The 15,458-nt window shown below is 38.6% G+C and overlaps 1 protein-coding gene across 7 annotated transcripts in view; it reads right to left on the reverse strand.

Moving 5' to 3' along the window:
- Positions 1-15,458, reverse strand: part of LOC114045805 (glycerol-3-phosphate dehydrogenase, mitochondrial) — a 197,641-nt gene that overhangs the window by 80,877 nt on the left and 101,306 nt on the right. For all 7 annotated transcript variants that reach the window (XM_027865986.1, XM_027865985.1, XM_027865987.1 and 4 more), the window contains 3 exons: positions 4,558-4,682; positions 3,190-3,287; positions 1,629-1,792 (listed from right to left, as the gene is read on the reverse strand). In XM_027865986.1, coding sequence (XP_027721787.1) covers positions 1,629-1,792; positions 3,190-3,287; positions 4,558-4,682 — 387 coding nt within the window. The remainder of the gene's footprint in view (positions 1-1,628; positions 1,793-3,189; positions 3,288-4,557; positions 4,683-15,458) is intronic.

Below are 15,458 nucleotides of genomic sequence, written 5' to 3' on the forward strand. Positions count from 1 at the left end.
GAGACTTAAACACATTCCACAGCATAGTGAGGTCTCAAAACATTAGGACCCCTTAAAAATCATAGTGGATTAAGCTGGAATTAAACTTTCCCTCAAGGTAAGATTGGATATGCCCTACTAAATACGAGAAACTGCACCACGGGAATATTCGTTGAATATTGAGCAAACAATCTAAGATGTTCTTCCTGCCACAGAATTCTGTGATTTTAAAAAATCATTTGTCATTGTGTATATGCAGTTACATCCATGCAACTGAAAATTCCTCTAGGCTATTCCATACCACAACCCTCCTCCAAACATTTTATGCATCATTCAGAAATCACTGTGCTTGCCATCCAGAAATACACTAAGGATCCTATTTTAAATAGGTTCCCTTCAAGTAAAGTATATAAATAGTCAACAATGGAGACATAAAAATATAAAATTTCACTTAATAAAAGAGTACTTTTTCAAAAAGCAAATAAAACAAACAATAAAAAAACTGCTTTACTTTCACAGACTCAAACATCTATCTACCTTCATTGTTTAAATATTATGCGCAAAAATTGTGTCCTGGGCAAAGTACATATATGTCTAGTTTCAGCCCAGAGGGCATTTTTCTCTGAGTTTATAACCCCTTGAAAATAGAGGTTTCATCTAGAAACCTAACAGATCTATGGCTGCTTGCAACATTATAATATATTCATAAGGCAAGTCTTCTCTGTCAAAGACACAGCAAATTAAATGGCATAGGGTGGGGTCCAAATCCATGAAAAGATGATGATGGAAAATGGACCAAACCAACCATGAGATATGAAGTTAAAATCCAGGAAGAAAGGGAAGATACAAAATAAATAATTTTAAAAGCATAAACACTATGGGGAGCCCTTCATCTAGACCTAGAGAGAATTTTTGTTGTTTTTAAATAAAGCACAAAGCCTCAAGGAATCAAAAAGCCATTGAAATATTCTCACAATATATATGGCTTAACAACTTTGGGCAAAAGAAAAAAATGGCAAGAGGAGATTGGGGAAAATGTCTATGTGCAGCAAAGTATATAAATGTTACTTTTCACATACAAACCAAGTTTTGACTAATAATCATGGTTTATAACTACTATAATATAGAAAGATTAGCCCATTAAAGAACAGAGTTGATTAAAACTATGCCAGGCTCATTTAAAACATGAGGCAATTTGTATTAGGATCACTCTAGAGTTTTAGTTTTCTGTAGAGAGATCAGAGATCTCCAAATGAATCAACTAGACAGTAATCTACTATTAGAAATCTGTGGTAATAGAATTTCATATATTAATTACGGCCATTTGAGGAATATCCAGTATCACTGACTAGTTTCAGTTAGATCATATGGGATACTCCCCCAAATAGAAAGGAACCCACAATCTGCTGGCCATTATTGTGAAAATGCATAACCATTTTTTTTCTTCTGCTTGCCCAAAGGGAAGTCGTCCCATGGTTAACCTGCATAACTTAAATAATCATTTCACAAAACTCTAAGAAGTTATTGAACAAGTGAATCTTATTCTTCTAATTATACATGTTCAATTAATGGAAGTCATTAAAACATACAATAAAAGACATGAAACTGAAGAGGAGTATAATTGCTTTTTTACAATAAGAAAAACATACCATCGTAATAGACAATAGCTCCAACTAGCTTGTCCTTCTGCAGCATTGGAAAATGTTCAAGTGCTCTTGACTTACTAAGAACATAACTGCTTTTCAGGCACTGAGCTCCTGCAACCAGGTCATAGAGCTTTATTCCTACCCAGTAGTAAGGCAACTGCCACCACCTATAGAAGAAAATACAGGTGAGGAAAGGAGATGATGTTTAGGAAAACTAAATATCACAGTAAAAAGATGACACTTGACCATTACAACTCTTATTTAAGTACAATAAAGCACAAGTGTAGTAACATAATGCAAAAGGTATTAAATGCGAGCATTTAATAAATATATTTGATAGTAATCTAGGGGAATTACATTAGTGAAATTGGTGGGTGAAAATTTAAATGAGTGCTCTCAGGTAATCAAGGCAAAATTAGTGACAAAAGCAGGGCAAAGAATTGTAGAATTTGGGTTCATGCCCGATGACAATCATTGAGTAATGCACAACCTGCTTTTTCAGATAATTGATATCTCTAGCCCAAGAAGGTCTCATCAGTGTCTCTAGGCTGTTAAAATTTGTGTTTGTGCATTAACAATCATTTTAAATTTGAAATTTGGTTCATTTATCATATTCTAGGTTCTCTGTTTAAAAAGATGCCTCAAAATGCATTTAGTCTCAGTATGTCATTTGAAGAAAGGCCAGTTTTGATTAAATAAGCACAAAGCTTACTTGGTATATGCTGAACATTAATATACTTTTATCAGTACAATAAAATAAATACCAAATGCATCTAATGAAAACAATGGGCTTATTGCATGAAAAAAATGTATAAATTACTTTATAGGAACATTAAGACCAAAGCTTATCCTTTTATGCTAGAAGAGCTCTACATAGTAACTTCTTTGGTCCCTACAAGGTAGAAACAAGGTCCATTTTCCTTTAAAAGAAATGAAAATGGCTACAATATGAGATCTCTGATAACCTGGACTCCATGGGTGTATCATCCCTCCCAAGAAATGTAAGGATGCTTTGTGAATGATCAGATTAAGTTATTCTCCCATTAGAAACAAAATCAATGCAATTAATGTCTATTTAGATATAAAAATGTGTCAATGTAAATATTGGCAGATACCTACAAATTCAAGTTGCAGCATAAAAAGAATGCTTATAACCAAAGTCACTCAAAATCTTTTTGCCAATGTGAACTTTCCAAGGCATCTCTGGTCAAATTTTTCAAAAGTGGAGTTTCTTGGCTTCACTTTTCATACCTTTGGTTTTCCCACATGCAAATTTAGCTCATCAGTATGCCTAAGGAAACTAGAGTAAGAAGCTCCCAATTGTAAATGCAGAGAGTGATTGTCACCTTCAAAAATCAGACCCTTAAAACTAAATTGTGTCAAAAGAGAATCATTGGAGGAAAATCATGCTTTTAAAACAGGGCAAGAGAAAATATTTTTAAAAGAGAGATAAGCACCAATTATAAGCATTAAGGAAAGCCCACTGTAAGAATATTCCTGCTAAGACAATGTCATGCTAACTCCAGCTGAGCAGATAGAGCACAGGGGATCTCAACAAGCTTACTTGTAAATCGGAAGCATTATAGGTAGTGCATGAGATAAATGGGGAGCAATCTCGAGCAGGTTGGCACGCTCATGAAGTGCTTCTTTCACCATCCTGTACTAAAAAGCAAAATATGGAAAATTAGCTTGGCAGTAACAGATTATGGTGTTTTCCAAAGGGGGAAAAAGTGTCCTGCCAACTGATTGATACACACAACCCTCTCTACCTCTGAGCCAGGAAATATCTTAATCATATTTCCAATAATACATCATGCTGTCAACTTCAAGGATTTTTAGAAACCTTCACTGTATTTGCATAGGGGGAAAACATGCCATTGGGGTTCCCAGATGTAAGATATTTCCCTGACTTGAGCTACATGATTATACAAACCATTTATCTTGTATTCCCTCTATTGTTGCCCCAGCTCCATAAAACATTTGTCCCTGCAAGGGATGATAGATTACTCAATGGTAGGTACCCTTAGATTTTTTCCCTTACACAAACCACCCCCACCACTGCAGAACAGGGATGCCTTTCAAAGAGGGGCATGGAAATGGCAGGTGCAGAACTACCGAAGTCAAGTTGTTATTAGAGTCTTCCACAGGCAAAACAGAGATGGAAAATTCTGGTGAATTTTTATTTTCTAAAAAATGCCACTGCCTCCTCCAGCCTGGGAAGACTGGACACAAGGCAGAATTATAGAGTGGAAAATACGCCTCAAATCTTCTTTCCCCTTAAGAATCTGCCACTGATAATATGACCAGATGGTGACAGCCGTAGGAGAAAAAAGAGCCAGAGACTGCCCCTGAATTAAAACAATGGAATACAAAAAAAACCCTTGGGGGGTAGGGGGCTGGTGTAGGGAGCTGAATCATGGTTGCTCAAAGCCCCCAAATTCAAAAATAGTTCAGCAAATCTGCCACTTGGATGGTCTGAGATTACCCATAAATAAGTTAGGGGGGAAGGGGAGATATTTGTTTTTTGTACTCAGACTATGGTTTCACTGGTATTGGGAACTCCTGCTGAGGAAACCATCCCAATACAGGTGTGGCACCTACTCCACATCTCAGTCTTAGAGGGTTGCCTAAGTACATAAAAAGTTAAATGACTTTTCCAGCATCACATACCCAGTATATGTCAGAGGCAGGACTCTAATCCAAGTCTTCCTGATTCTAAGGCCAGGCCTCGCTATTCACTACATCATGCTGCCTCTAACACTACAGTAAAAAATACTGTCATGTCTCTCCTGAAAAATACTCCTGCAGAACACATTAAACAGATATTTCCAACAGGAGGAAACATTAAAAGCCATTTAAAAGCCTGATTTAATTGGAGAGGGGAAAACAGCATTGTAGCAATTTTTGTTTAACAACTAGCATACACAATTACCTGCTCATAATCCAGGTTCAAGATGGCCTTCTGAAGATATCTCACCCCACCATGGATCAGCTTAGTGCTCCGGCTGCTGGTCCCTGATGAGAAATCATCTCTTTCTACAAGGGCTGTTCTTAGTCCTGTGTAACCAGAAAACCAAATTAACTTCTTAAATTACACAATTTGTATGTAATTCATTAAAGGCACTTCTCCAGGGTAGAGACAATCACAAGAAAAATTACTCTGAACATGGAGAAATTTGTATTCAAAATGCACTGCACTGTCTATATTATAATGAAGAGATTTTAGCCTCTTCCTAGGGGAAAAAAAAGTCAAACCAGACTGGAAGCACATTAAACATTATAGGTGGATCACAGTTAGAAAATAACATAGCACAATTACACAGTCATAATAGGCGGGTGCTTTTAAAGGGACGAAATGTCAGTCAGTCTGATGCTCTGCGCTTCCCAAATATTTAGGTGCATGTATCCTCAAATATGCTCAGCCCTCACCCTGAGTCCAAACTAATTCCAAGGTCCCCAGTCTAGTCAGTGTGGTGTGGGAAAGGAGTGCTTGATTTGTAATCAGAGGAGTCACTTAATTTCAATTTCTCTGGAACTCAGTTTCCTCATCTGCAAAATGAGAGATTTATACTAGATGACCACTAAGGTTCCTTTTAACTCAAAGGTTAACTTTTTTGTCATGGATCCCTTTACCGCCTGGTAAAGCCTATGGACCTAATGTCAGAAAAAATGTTTTTAAATACATAAAACACTTGAAATTACCAAGTAAGCCAATTATATTAAAATATAGTTAATCAAAATATTTTTTTAAAAGTTTCCAGCCCCCAGGTTAAGAACACCTGTGTTCTAGTTCTAACTCTATCATCTCATTTTCCAATTTTCAGCCTGAGTCTCTCCAGAACTTTAGAACTCCAACCAGATAACGTGTAAACATGGAAATATGAAATACTTAGAAATGTACCAGTAGGTGCAATTTAATATAGTGTGAACAGAGCATGTGAGCATGAATGATACATGAAAAAAAATGGGGTAGAATGAGGTGAAGCAAGGCCAAGCCAACTGTGAGTCTCCTTGTCACTTCCTTCGCTCCAATCAACCCTTACTTAAGGTTTCCAAAGACTTTTCTGGCATGTTATAAAAGAGAACAAACAGCCTTTGAAACCTGAGCCTAGAAATAGCTGACTTCAAAATGCCCCACTCCCTTTTTCCTAACCAGAACTGGGTTAGTTTTACCCTTATGGCAACCCCCCGGAGTCCCATCAAATAGCCCAGGGATATAAACCAAGGGTCGAAGTCCAACACAAGGTGCACAACACATTCTGGACTATAAGACCCAGATATGCTTGGCAGACATATGAAGTACTCAATATGACAGGATCAAACTATTCTAAGAATAACTGTAATGCTTCACAGCCACAATACTCACATAATAGAATTTAAGTCCATATCCAAATTACTTATTGTAGTTAATACCACAAGGCCACTTTTAAAACCACCAGTTTAACCATAACCATAAAACCAGGGTAACTCTCTTGTCTCAAAAGAGCAATGTTTTTGGAAACTATGGAGGAAAAGAAGGATAGTGAACTTGGATTTAAGAGTAGGTACTGCTAATATTCTGGCTAAAGGAGCACATACATAACTAATAAGAGATCCATTTTTGTCTCTACAAATAATTATGTTGAAGATGCAATTGGATACCACATTTCTAGACTATTTGTCCTGCAGTTATGCTTTGTTAAATTTAGTCATAAAAGATATAGGAAAATACGCCAAGAAATCATTTATAGGGGGAAAAGGCATAACTTATTATAGTAGCAAAAAAAAAGAGGCTAAAAAAATTTTGGTACATGAATATGCTGGGGATTGGACCTGTAATTTCATCAGTAAAAATAAGGAATCTGAGGTCAGGAAACTCCTTCCAACAATATAGACGAGCATCTTCTCTACAAGTTAGAATTGCCTAGAGAGACTAAGATGGTGAGTAGCCCAGAAGTCAGACAGACAAAGGACAAAAGATAAACAATAACAACAACAAAGTGTAAGGGCAAAGAACTGAACCTAGGTCTTCCTGGCTCTCTACCTACTTCACCACACTTCCTCTCACATTAATGCAATAGAATACTATTATTCTGTAAGAAATTATGATTAGGAACAATTCAGATAAATTGGGAAAACCTGTATGAACTGATACATGGCAAAGTAAGGAGAACAATATACACAATGACCGTTAATAATACAAAAGAAAACAACACTTTAAAAGATCATTAGTCTTGATTCCAGATGACTGATAAATGAAACATCCTTCTTCTTGGTAGAGCAGCAGAGGAGAAACTACAGGTGTAGAATGAGTCTCATGATCAGACTCAGTTGATGCGTTGATTTCTTTTCCTTAACTGTACTTTAATGATGATGGGGGAAGGAAGAAGCGGTCTGAGGAAGATGGTTACTAGGAAATGATAACTATGGGTTTTTTTTAACCCACTAGGGCTTTTTTTAAAACACAAGAGAAAAAGACATAAATTTTTTTTAAAAAACTTGTAACCATAGAAATCATCACAATCCAGAATAATCATAAAATGAGAGACACAGCACAAATGTTTATGTATCATAATGAATAGTTCATTATATATTTGTTTGCCTCAAATTGATTAATTCCTTGCCCTGGAATCAATCCACAGAATCCAAACACGTGATTCATTCAAAATAAGTAGCATTTAAACATTTCTTACTATATCCCTAGGTCTATGCTAGCTTCTTAATCCATTTAGCCTCAGAGAAATATAAACAGTTAAAGGTCCACCTAGTTGTTGATGCCACAAAAATGTGGAGACATATTCCCTGCCTTTTACTTCAACTGGGCACTATGAAGAACAAAAGGGGAAGGAGAAAAGAAAGAAACAAGTGTTAAGGACCTACTATGTGTCAGGCATAATGTGAAGTATTTTATCTCATTTGATCCTCACAATAACCAGATCCTATTACTATCCCATTTTTACAGTTGAGGATACTGAGACCAGCAAAGGTTAAGCAACTTGCCCAGGGTCACAGCAGTAGTAAGCGTCTGAGCTCTCTAGCAACAGTGCCACCTAGGTCCCTTTAAAAGGATGTCTCCAGGGGACAGAGCCAAGATGGCAGAGGGAAAGCAGTGACTATCCTGAGCTCTCTCCCAAAGCCCTCCAAATACCTAAAAAAATGGCTCTAAACAAATTCTAAAGCAGCAGAACCCACAAAAAGACAGAGTGAAACAAATTTCCAGCCCAAGACAGCCTGGATGGTTAATCGGAAAGGTATATCGTGCCAGGTGGGGAGAGGAGCGCAGTTCAGCGTGGGCGCGCAAGCCACAGCTACCCTGGAGCAGGTCTCAGAGGACTGAAATGGCAGGCAGATGTGGCAGTTTCCAGATTTCTCAACCCAGGAACGCCAGACAACTTAGAAGGTCAGTGGGAAAAGTCTGTGACTGCAGTGAGAGAGGAGCTAGGTCTCAGCTGCAAGTCTTGAGTGTGGCCTGGCGCCGCAGCTTTTCCTGAGCTTCCTGCCCACAGACAGAGGGGGAATCAAGTGGTTGATCAGAGGGGGATTACAAGGATCTCTTTGCCAGTGCTGAGTCAGGAATCTCTTGCTTTACCAGTACTTGGATCTGGGTCATAGTTCTGAGGGGTGGTCCTGGGGCGAGGAGGAGCGCTGGCATGGTGGAGCTTGTTGTGGTGGTGGAGAGAAAACACCTCGCCCCTTATCATACCACCTTGGAAGAACTGAAAATTTACAGGTCCCTAGAAGTACCTCTGAAAACAGCTGTACAAACCCCCGAAGCTTGGGACAGTATACTCTTCACATTGGAAGCAGACTTTTACCTTAGCAAAGAGTTTAAAACTCAAGTAATTGTCCAGGATCATGAGTAAGCAGCGCAAAAAGAGTCAGACTATATTATCTTACTTTGGTGACAAAGAAGATCAAAACATACAACCAGAAGAAGACAACAAAGCCAAAGCTCCTACATCCAAAGCCTCCAAGAAAAATATGAATCAGTCCCGGGCCTTGGAAGAGCTCAAAAGGGATTTTGAGAAGCAAGTAAGAGAAGTAGAGGAAAAACTGAGAGTGATATAAGAAAATCATGAAAAACAAGTCAACAGCTTGCTAAAGGAGACCCAAAAAAATACTGAAGAAAATAATACCTTAAAAAATAGCCTAACCCAAATGGCAAAAGAGGTCCAAAAAGCCAATGAGGAGAAGAATGCCATAAAAAGCAAAATTGGCCAAATGGAAAAGGAAGTCCAAAAGATTACTGAAGAAAATACTTCCTTAAAAATTAGAATAGAGCAATTGGAAGCTAGTGACTTTATGAGAAATCAAGACACTGTAAAACAAATCCAAAAGAATGAAAAATTAGAAAACAATGTGAAATATCTCATTGGAAAAGCAACTGACCTGCAAAATAGATCCAGGAGAGAGAATTTAAAGATTATTAGACTATCTGAAAGCCATGATCAAAAAAAAGAGCCTAGACATCATCTTTCAAGAAATTCTCAAGGAAAACTGTCCTGATATTTTAGAACCAGAGGGCAATATAGAAATGGAAAGAATCCACTGATCTCCTCCTGAAAGAGATCCCCAAAGGAAAACTCCTAGGAATATTGTAGCCAAATTCCAGAGTTCCCAGGTCAAGGAGAAAATATTACAAGCAGCCAGAAAGAAACAATTCAAGTATTGTGGAAACACAATCAGGATAACACAAGATTTAGCTGCTACATTAAGGGACCGCAGGGCATGGAATATAATACTCTGGAGAGCAAAGGAGATAGGATTACAACCAAGAATCACCTACCCAGCAAAACTGAGTACAATCCTTCAGGGGACAAAATGGTTATTCAGTGAAATAGAGGACTTTCAAGCATTCTTGATGAAAAGACCAGAGCTGAATAGAAAATCTGGTTTTCAAATACAAGACTCGAGTGGAACATAAAGAGGTAAACAGGAAAGAGAAAATCATAAGAGACTTATTAAGGTTGAACTGTTTACATTCCTGCATGGAAAGATGATATTTGTAACTCATGAGACCTTTGTCAGTATTAGGGTAGTTGGAGGGGAAAAAATTTTATGTGTGTATATATAGATATAGATAGATAGATAGAGGGCACAGGGTAAGTTGAAAATGAAGGGGTCATATCTGGAGAATAAAATTAAGGGGTGAGAGAGGAATATACTAGGAGAAGGAGAAAGGAAGAGATAGGACAGGGTAAATTATCCCACAATAAAAAAAAAAACAGAAAAGAAAAGGCTCTTACAGAGGAGGGGAAATGGGGAAGGTGAGAGGGAATGAATGAATCTTATTCTCATAGGATTTGACTTAAGGAGGGAATAACACACACTCAGTTGGGTGTGGAAATCTGTCTTAACCTACAGGAAAATGGGGGGGAAGGGGACAAGAGAGTAGGGGAATGATAGAGAGGAGGGCAGATTGGAAAATGGAGTCATCAGAAGCAAATACTTCTGAGGAGGGACAGGGTCAAAAGAAAGAATAGAATAAATGGGTGGGTGGGGTAGGATTAAGGGAAATAGAATTAGAAACAACATGTCTACTATGGAAGTGTTTTGCATAACTGCACATATATAACCTATATTTAGTTGCTTGCTTTATCAATGAGGGTGGGTGGGGAGGGAGGAATGGAGAAAATTTGGAACCCAAAGTTTTAAAAACACGTTTAAAAAAAATGTTTTCACATGCAACTGGGAAATAAGAAATACAGGAAATGGGGTACAGAAATCCATCCTGCCCTACAGGAAAATTGAAGGGGAAGGGGATAAGAGAAGGGGGGGAGAGATAGAAGGGAAGGCAGACTAGGGGAAGGGGTATTTAGAATGCATGCCATCTTGGGGTGGGGGGACGGGTGAGATGCGGTGAAAATTTAGAACTCAAAATCTTGTGGAAGAAAATGTTGAAAACAAAAAAATAAATAAAAATTACCATAAAAAAGAGAGTTAAGCAGAAAAAAAATACAAAAATAAAAGGATGTCTTCCTTCTATGAACTGATGCTGAATGAAGTGAACAGAACCTGGAGAACATTGTACACAGTAACAGCCACATTGTGCAATGACTAACATTGATAGACTTAGTTCTTCTCAGCAATATAAAGATCTAAGACAACTCCAAAAGACTCATGATGGAAAACGGCTGTCCACATCCAGAAAAAGAACTATGGAGTCTGAATGCAGATAAAAACATATTATTTGTTTTCTCTCTTTTTTTGTTTCTTCTTTCTCATGGTTTCTCCTATTGGTTCTAATTCTTCTTTACAATATGATTAATGTGAAAATAGGTTTAATATGAATGTATATGTTGAGCCTATATCAATTTACACACCATCTTGGGGTGGGGGGAGGGGAGAGATGGGGTGAAAATTTGGAACTAAAAATTTTATAGAAGTGAATGTTGAAAACTAAAAATAAATAAGTGTATAATATTTAATAATATTGAATTAAATAAACAAAAAAAAGAAAAGAAAGGATTTGTCTTCTATGGCTTTAGGTGGTGAACAAGGTTAAAATAATTGTATTGATATTTGGTTGGAAACACCTGAGTGCACATTTTGTCCTTGATGATCCATAGGTATCTTAAACTCAATATGTACAAAATAGAGTTCATTATCTTTTCAAAATCCACCCACTTTCTCACTTCTCTCTGTTGAGGGCACTGCCAGTCCTTCCAGATGCCCAATTTGCAACTTCAGTGTCATTCTTGTTACTTCCCTCTCACTCAGCATCCCTGCCTTATCCAAAAAAGTTGCCAGTCTACAACACTTCACCTGTCCTCTGTGCTCACACAGTGGCCATCTTAGATTGAGCCCTCATCACCTCTTGCCTAGACTAATACAATGTCCAAACTGTCTCACTCTGTCCTCACTGCTGCTGCCACCCTGGTATTCCTAAAGTACAAATTAACCAGTTCACTCAGTGACTCAACAAGCTTCAGTGGCTCCCTATTGTCTCAAGGACAAAATCCAAATTCCTCTCTAGCATTTAAAGTCCTTTCAAACTGGTTCCAACCTATTTTTCAAGATTGATTTCACATCATTCCCTCTCACTAAACCTTGGTTCAAGCCAAACTGACCTGCTTACTGTTTCTAGTGCAGGACAGTCTATCCCTGGCCTCCATACCTTGACATAGACTGTCCCCCTGCTTGAAATATTCTCCCTCCTTACCTCTGACTCCTGGAATACCATAACTCCCTTCAGTCTCAGATCAAATGGCACCTCTTATATAGTGCCCTTCCTGATAATATTCCCCTCCCCACATTCCTAAGGTTATTTTACATTTCCCTGTCTATATGTTGTTTGTCCCTTTTAGAATATAAATTCCCTGAGGTGAAAAGCAATTTCATTTTTTTGTACCCTTAGCACCTGGCAAGGGCTTGACATATGATTAAATTTTTATCCACTCACTACAGGTGGCAGGCGAAGGGGACATATCTATTTAGTTAATTGTGCAGAAATATGGGTAGATCACCAAAATCCTTGCAGCATTCATGAATCAGAGGATGAATTCAGAATTATAAGAGAATATATGGAATCAGTCTAGTGGCAAATCTTAAATCAGCCATGCCAAGCTTAGGAAAAACTGGAGAGGTATTCTGGTGCAAAAGTGAGGATTCTGGTTTAGAAGACATGCCCTCTTAAACTAGATAGTATCATGGGGTCAAGCTACACCTAAGGAAGCTACACTAGAATGGTGTAGAAGTACTACCCAATTAGGTAAGGTAAATCTTTTATTTCAACTTTCTTTTCCCTTGTAAATAATGTAAATAAATGTAAATAAATATTATTGCTTAAACCTCAACTGATTCTTATAAGGGGAAAAGAGAATATTTGCAAGAAAGTGGCATCCAAATTTAGCAGCAGGAGCTAAAGAAAAAAAAAACAGGTAAGCAGGGATAAGGTGTGTAAAGAGTAAGTATTTTATGTTAGAAAGTGCCATCCCTTTCTCATGAGCAAGCAACATCAGGATGTTAAAACCATTTTGCAAAAACTGTAACCACAAAATGTTCAATGACTGCCATCCAATACTTTGTTCCCAAATTCCATTTCAGCCCTCTTTGTGGTGTGTCACTAACCACTTTTCTTAAATAGCCAGAGTATTGAATGTTTTTTTTAATTCTACTTGAAAGAGCAGGATATACATTCCCCACAGATGCAGTTACAAATAAAGCCTGATCAAGTTACCTGCCAATCTCAGAGAACTGTTTTAGATACAAATATTTGGAGGTTCTACTGAGATCCTTGATACCCCACACTCCTCCTCCCTTTAGGGATGGTCCTCCATGCTCAATCCCCCATGGCCACCTTCTAAAATAAGGGGACACCCTTATCTAACACTATGCTAGGTGCTGGCAATACGAATACAAAGAATGAAACAACTCCTATTCCCAAGGAGTGAATGTTCTATGAGGAAGACAAGTATGCACACAGAAAAATCAGTTATTCAATAACTACTTGCTAAATGCTTATTATATACCTGGGACTGAGCTGAGTTTGTGACGCCTGTGGTATAACCAGGTTGAGACATCCAAAAGGCATCTTAGTGATGCAAGATGAGCTCAGAAGAGAGGTTTGGGCTTCATATATGAATCTGGGAATCATTAGCACAGAGCTAATGAGATAAAAAATATTACTAGAGAGGGAAGAAAAGAGAGCCCAGGACAGACCTTTGGAGGACACTCAGTTAGTGGCCATGACCTGGAAAAAGATCCAGTAAAGGAAACTGAGAAGTAGTCAGTCAGGTAAGAGGACAATCAGGAGAGAGTAATATCATGAGAAAGTATCCAGGCAGAGAAGGTGATCAACAGTGTCAAATGCTGCAGAGAGGTTAACAAGGATGAGGACTGAGAAAAGTCCAGTGGGTTAGCTACATGGGGCAGTGGATAAAACATTGGCCCCAGAGTCAGAAGGACCTAAGTTCAAATCTGACCTCAGACACTTAGTCGCTATGTGACCCTAGACAAGTCTCTTAACCCTGGTTGCCTACAAAAAAAAAGTGAGGAAAAAAAAGAGAAAAGTCCAGTAAATTTGGCAAATAAGAGATCACTGATGATCGTGGAGAGAACTTACAGTTGAATGGTGAAACCAGATTGCAGAAGACTTAGAAGGCAATGAGAGGAGAAGTGGAGGCACAAAATGGAGATGGTTTTCTCAAGGAGTTTAGCCAGAACGTAGTGGAGAAGGGTAGAAAAATAGCTGTTGGGGATGTTCAAATCAAGTCAGGGTTGAGTATGTTTGTTTGTTTAGCTGGGGGAGAGATGGGGACATTTTTAGACAGCAGAAAAGCAGCCAGCATCTAGAAAGAGCCTGAAGATTAGTTAGAGTGGGGCACTTAGTAGGAGCATCTGAAGACGATGGGATGAGATGTGTATTACAGGAGTTTGCCCTGGCATGAAGTAAGGCCACCTCTTCATGTAATACAAGCATGAAGGGAAAAGATGATAAAGGGAAGCTTCTGAGTGACATGAGATGAGAAGGGGAGAACATGGGGAGGATGGAAAGTTGTTTCAATGTTTTTTTGGTGAAGAATGAGTTGAGGTCCTTAGCTGAGAGGGAGAAGGGAAGAGGTTCCATGGGAGGCTTGGGGGATGAAAAAGTTTAGAATAGCTGTTTAGAATAAGTAGGAGAGTGATCGATTAGGAAGGTGTAAACTTTGCTGTAAAAGGGCCCAGTTGGTATTATGCAACATAAATTTGTAGTGAACTCGGCACAGTTTCATAATTTACTCTAGCACCATTCTTGTTGTTCAGTCATTTTCAGTCATATCTGACTTTGTGACCCCATGTGGGGTTTCCTTGGCAAAGATACTAAAGTGGTTGCTCATTTCCTTCTCCAGTTCATTTTATAGTTGAGGAACTGAGGCAAACAGAGGTAAGTGACTTGCTCAGGGTCACACAGCTAGTAAGTGTCTGAGGCCAGTTTTGAACTCAGAAAGATGAGCCTACCTGACTTCAGGCCCAACACTCTATCTACTGTGTTACCTAGCTGCCCCCAGCACCATACAGCATCACATTAACTGAAGTAAAGGTGGTAGATGGTGAAAGGAATCCAAAGTTGGGGTTTGGCAAGGCATATTTATGCTAGGACAAGGGGACAAGAGATGTAAAGGCAGAGAATAGCATAGAGTTGAACATATTCACCAAAGATTTGGAGAGGACAGTGTAGCCAGTATAGAGGTTATGGCCTTAGAAAGAATGGAGGGATGAAGGGACTGGCAGTCATGGTGGGGATGAAGAACAAGGGGGTCAAGTGAAGTAATATAAGTATATACAAAGTATTTAAAAGCCAGGTAGCTCAGGAAGAAATAAACTAGCATTTGGGGGAAATAGGAAAGGCTTCTTCACAGAAGATACTTGAATTTCATCTTAAAGGAAGAGAGGGGCTTTATGAGATACAGGGGGCGTAAATTCCAGCCCAGCTGGATAGCCAGAACAAGACAAGAGACAGTGTTGTGTATAGGGAATAGAGAAAAGTCTGGTTTGACTGTATTACAGAGTGTGGGAGGGGAAGAATAGCCAGTGCTGCTCGAAAGATAGATTGGAGCCAGGTTGTGAAAGGCTTTAAAAGCTAAAAGGAGTTTATATGTTATCCTAGAAGCAATAGGAAGCCATTAGAGTTGTGTAGTGGGGAAGGGAGACTCATACAGTCAGATTAGCACTTAAAAAAATTATTTGGGGGCAGCTAGGTGGCGCAGTGGATAGAGCCCTGGAGTCAAGAGGACCTGAATTCAAATACAGTCTCAGAGCAAACACTTGACACTTACTAGCTGTGTGACCCTGGGCAAGTCGCTTAACCCCAATTACCAAAGAAAGGAAGAAAGAAAGAAAGAAAGAAAGAAAGAAAGAAAGAAAGAAAGAAAG

This window comes from Vombatus ursinus, unplaced genomic scaffold (assembly GCF_900497805.2).
Source record: "Vombatus ursinus unplaced genomic scaffold, bare-nosed wombat genome assembly UNPS02014779.1, whole genome shotgun sequence".
Classification (NCBI taxonomy): Eukaryota; Metazoa; Chordata; class Mammalia; order Diprotodontia; family Vombatidae; genus Vombatus; species Vombatus ursinus.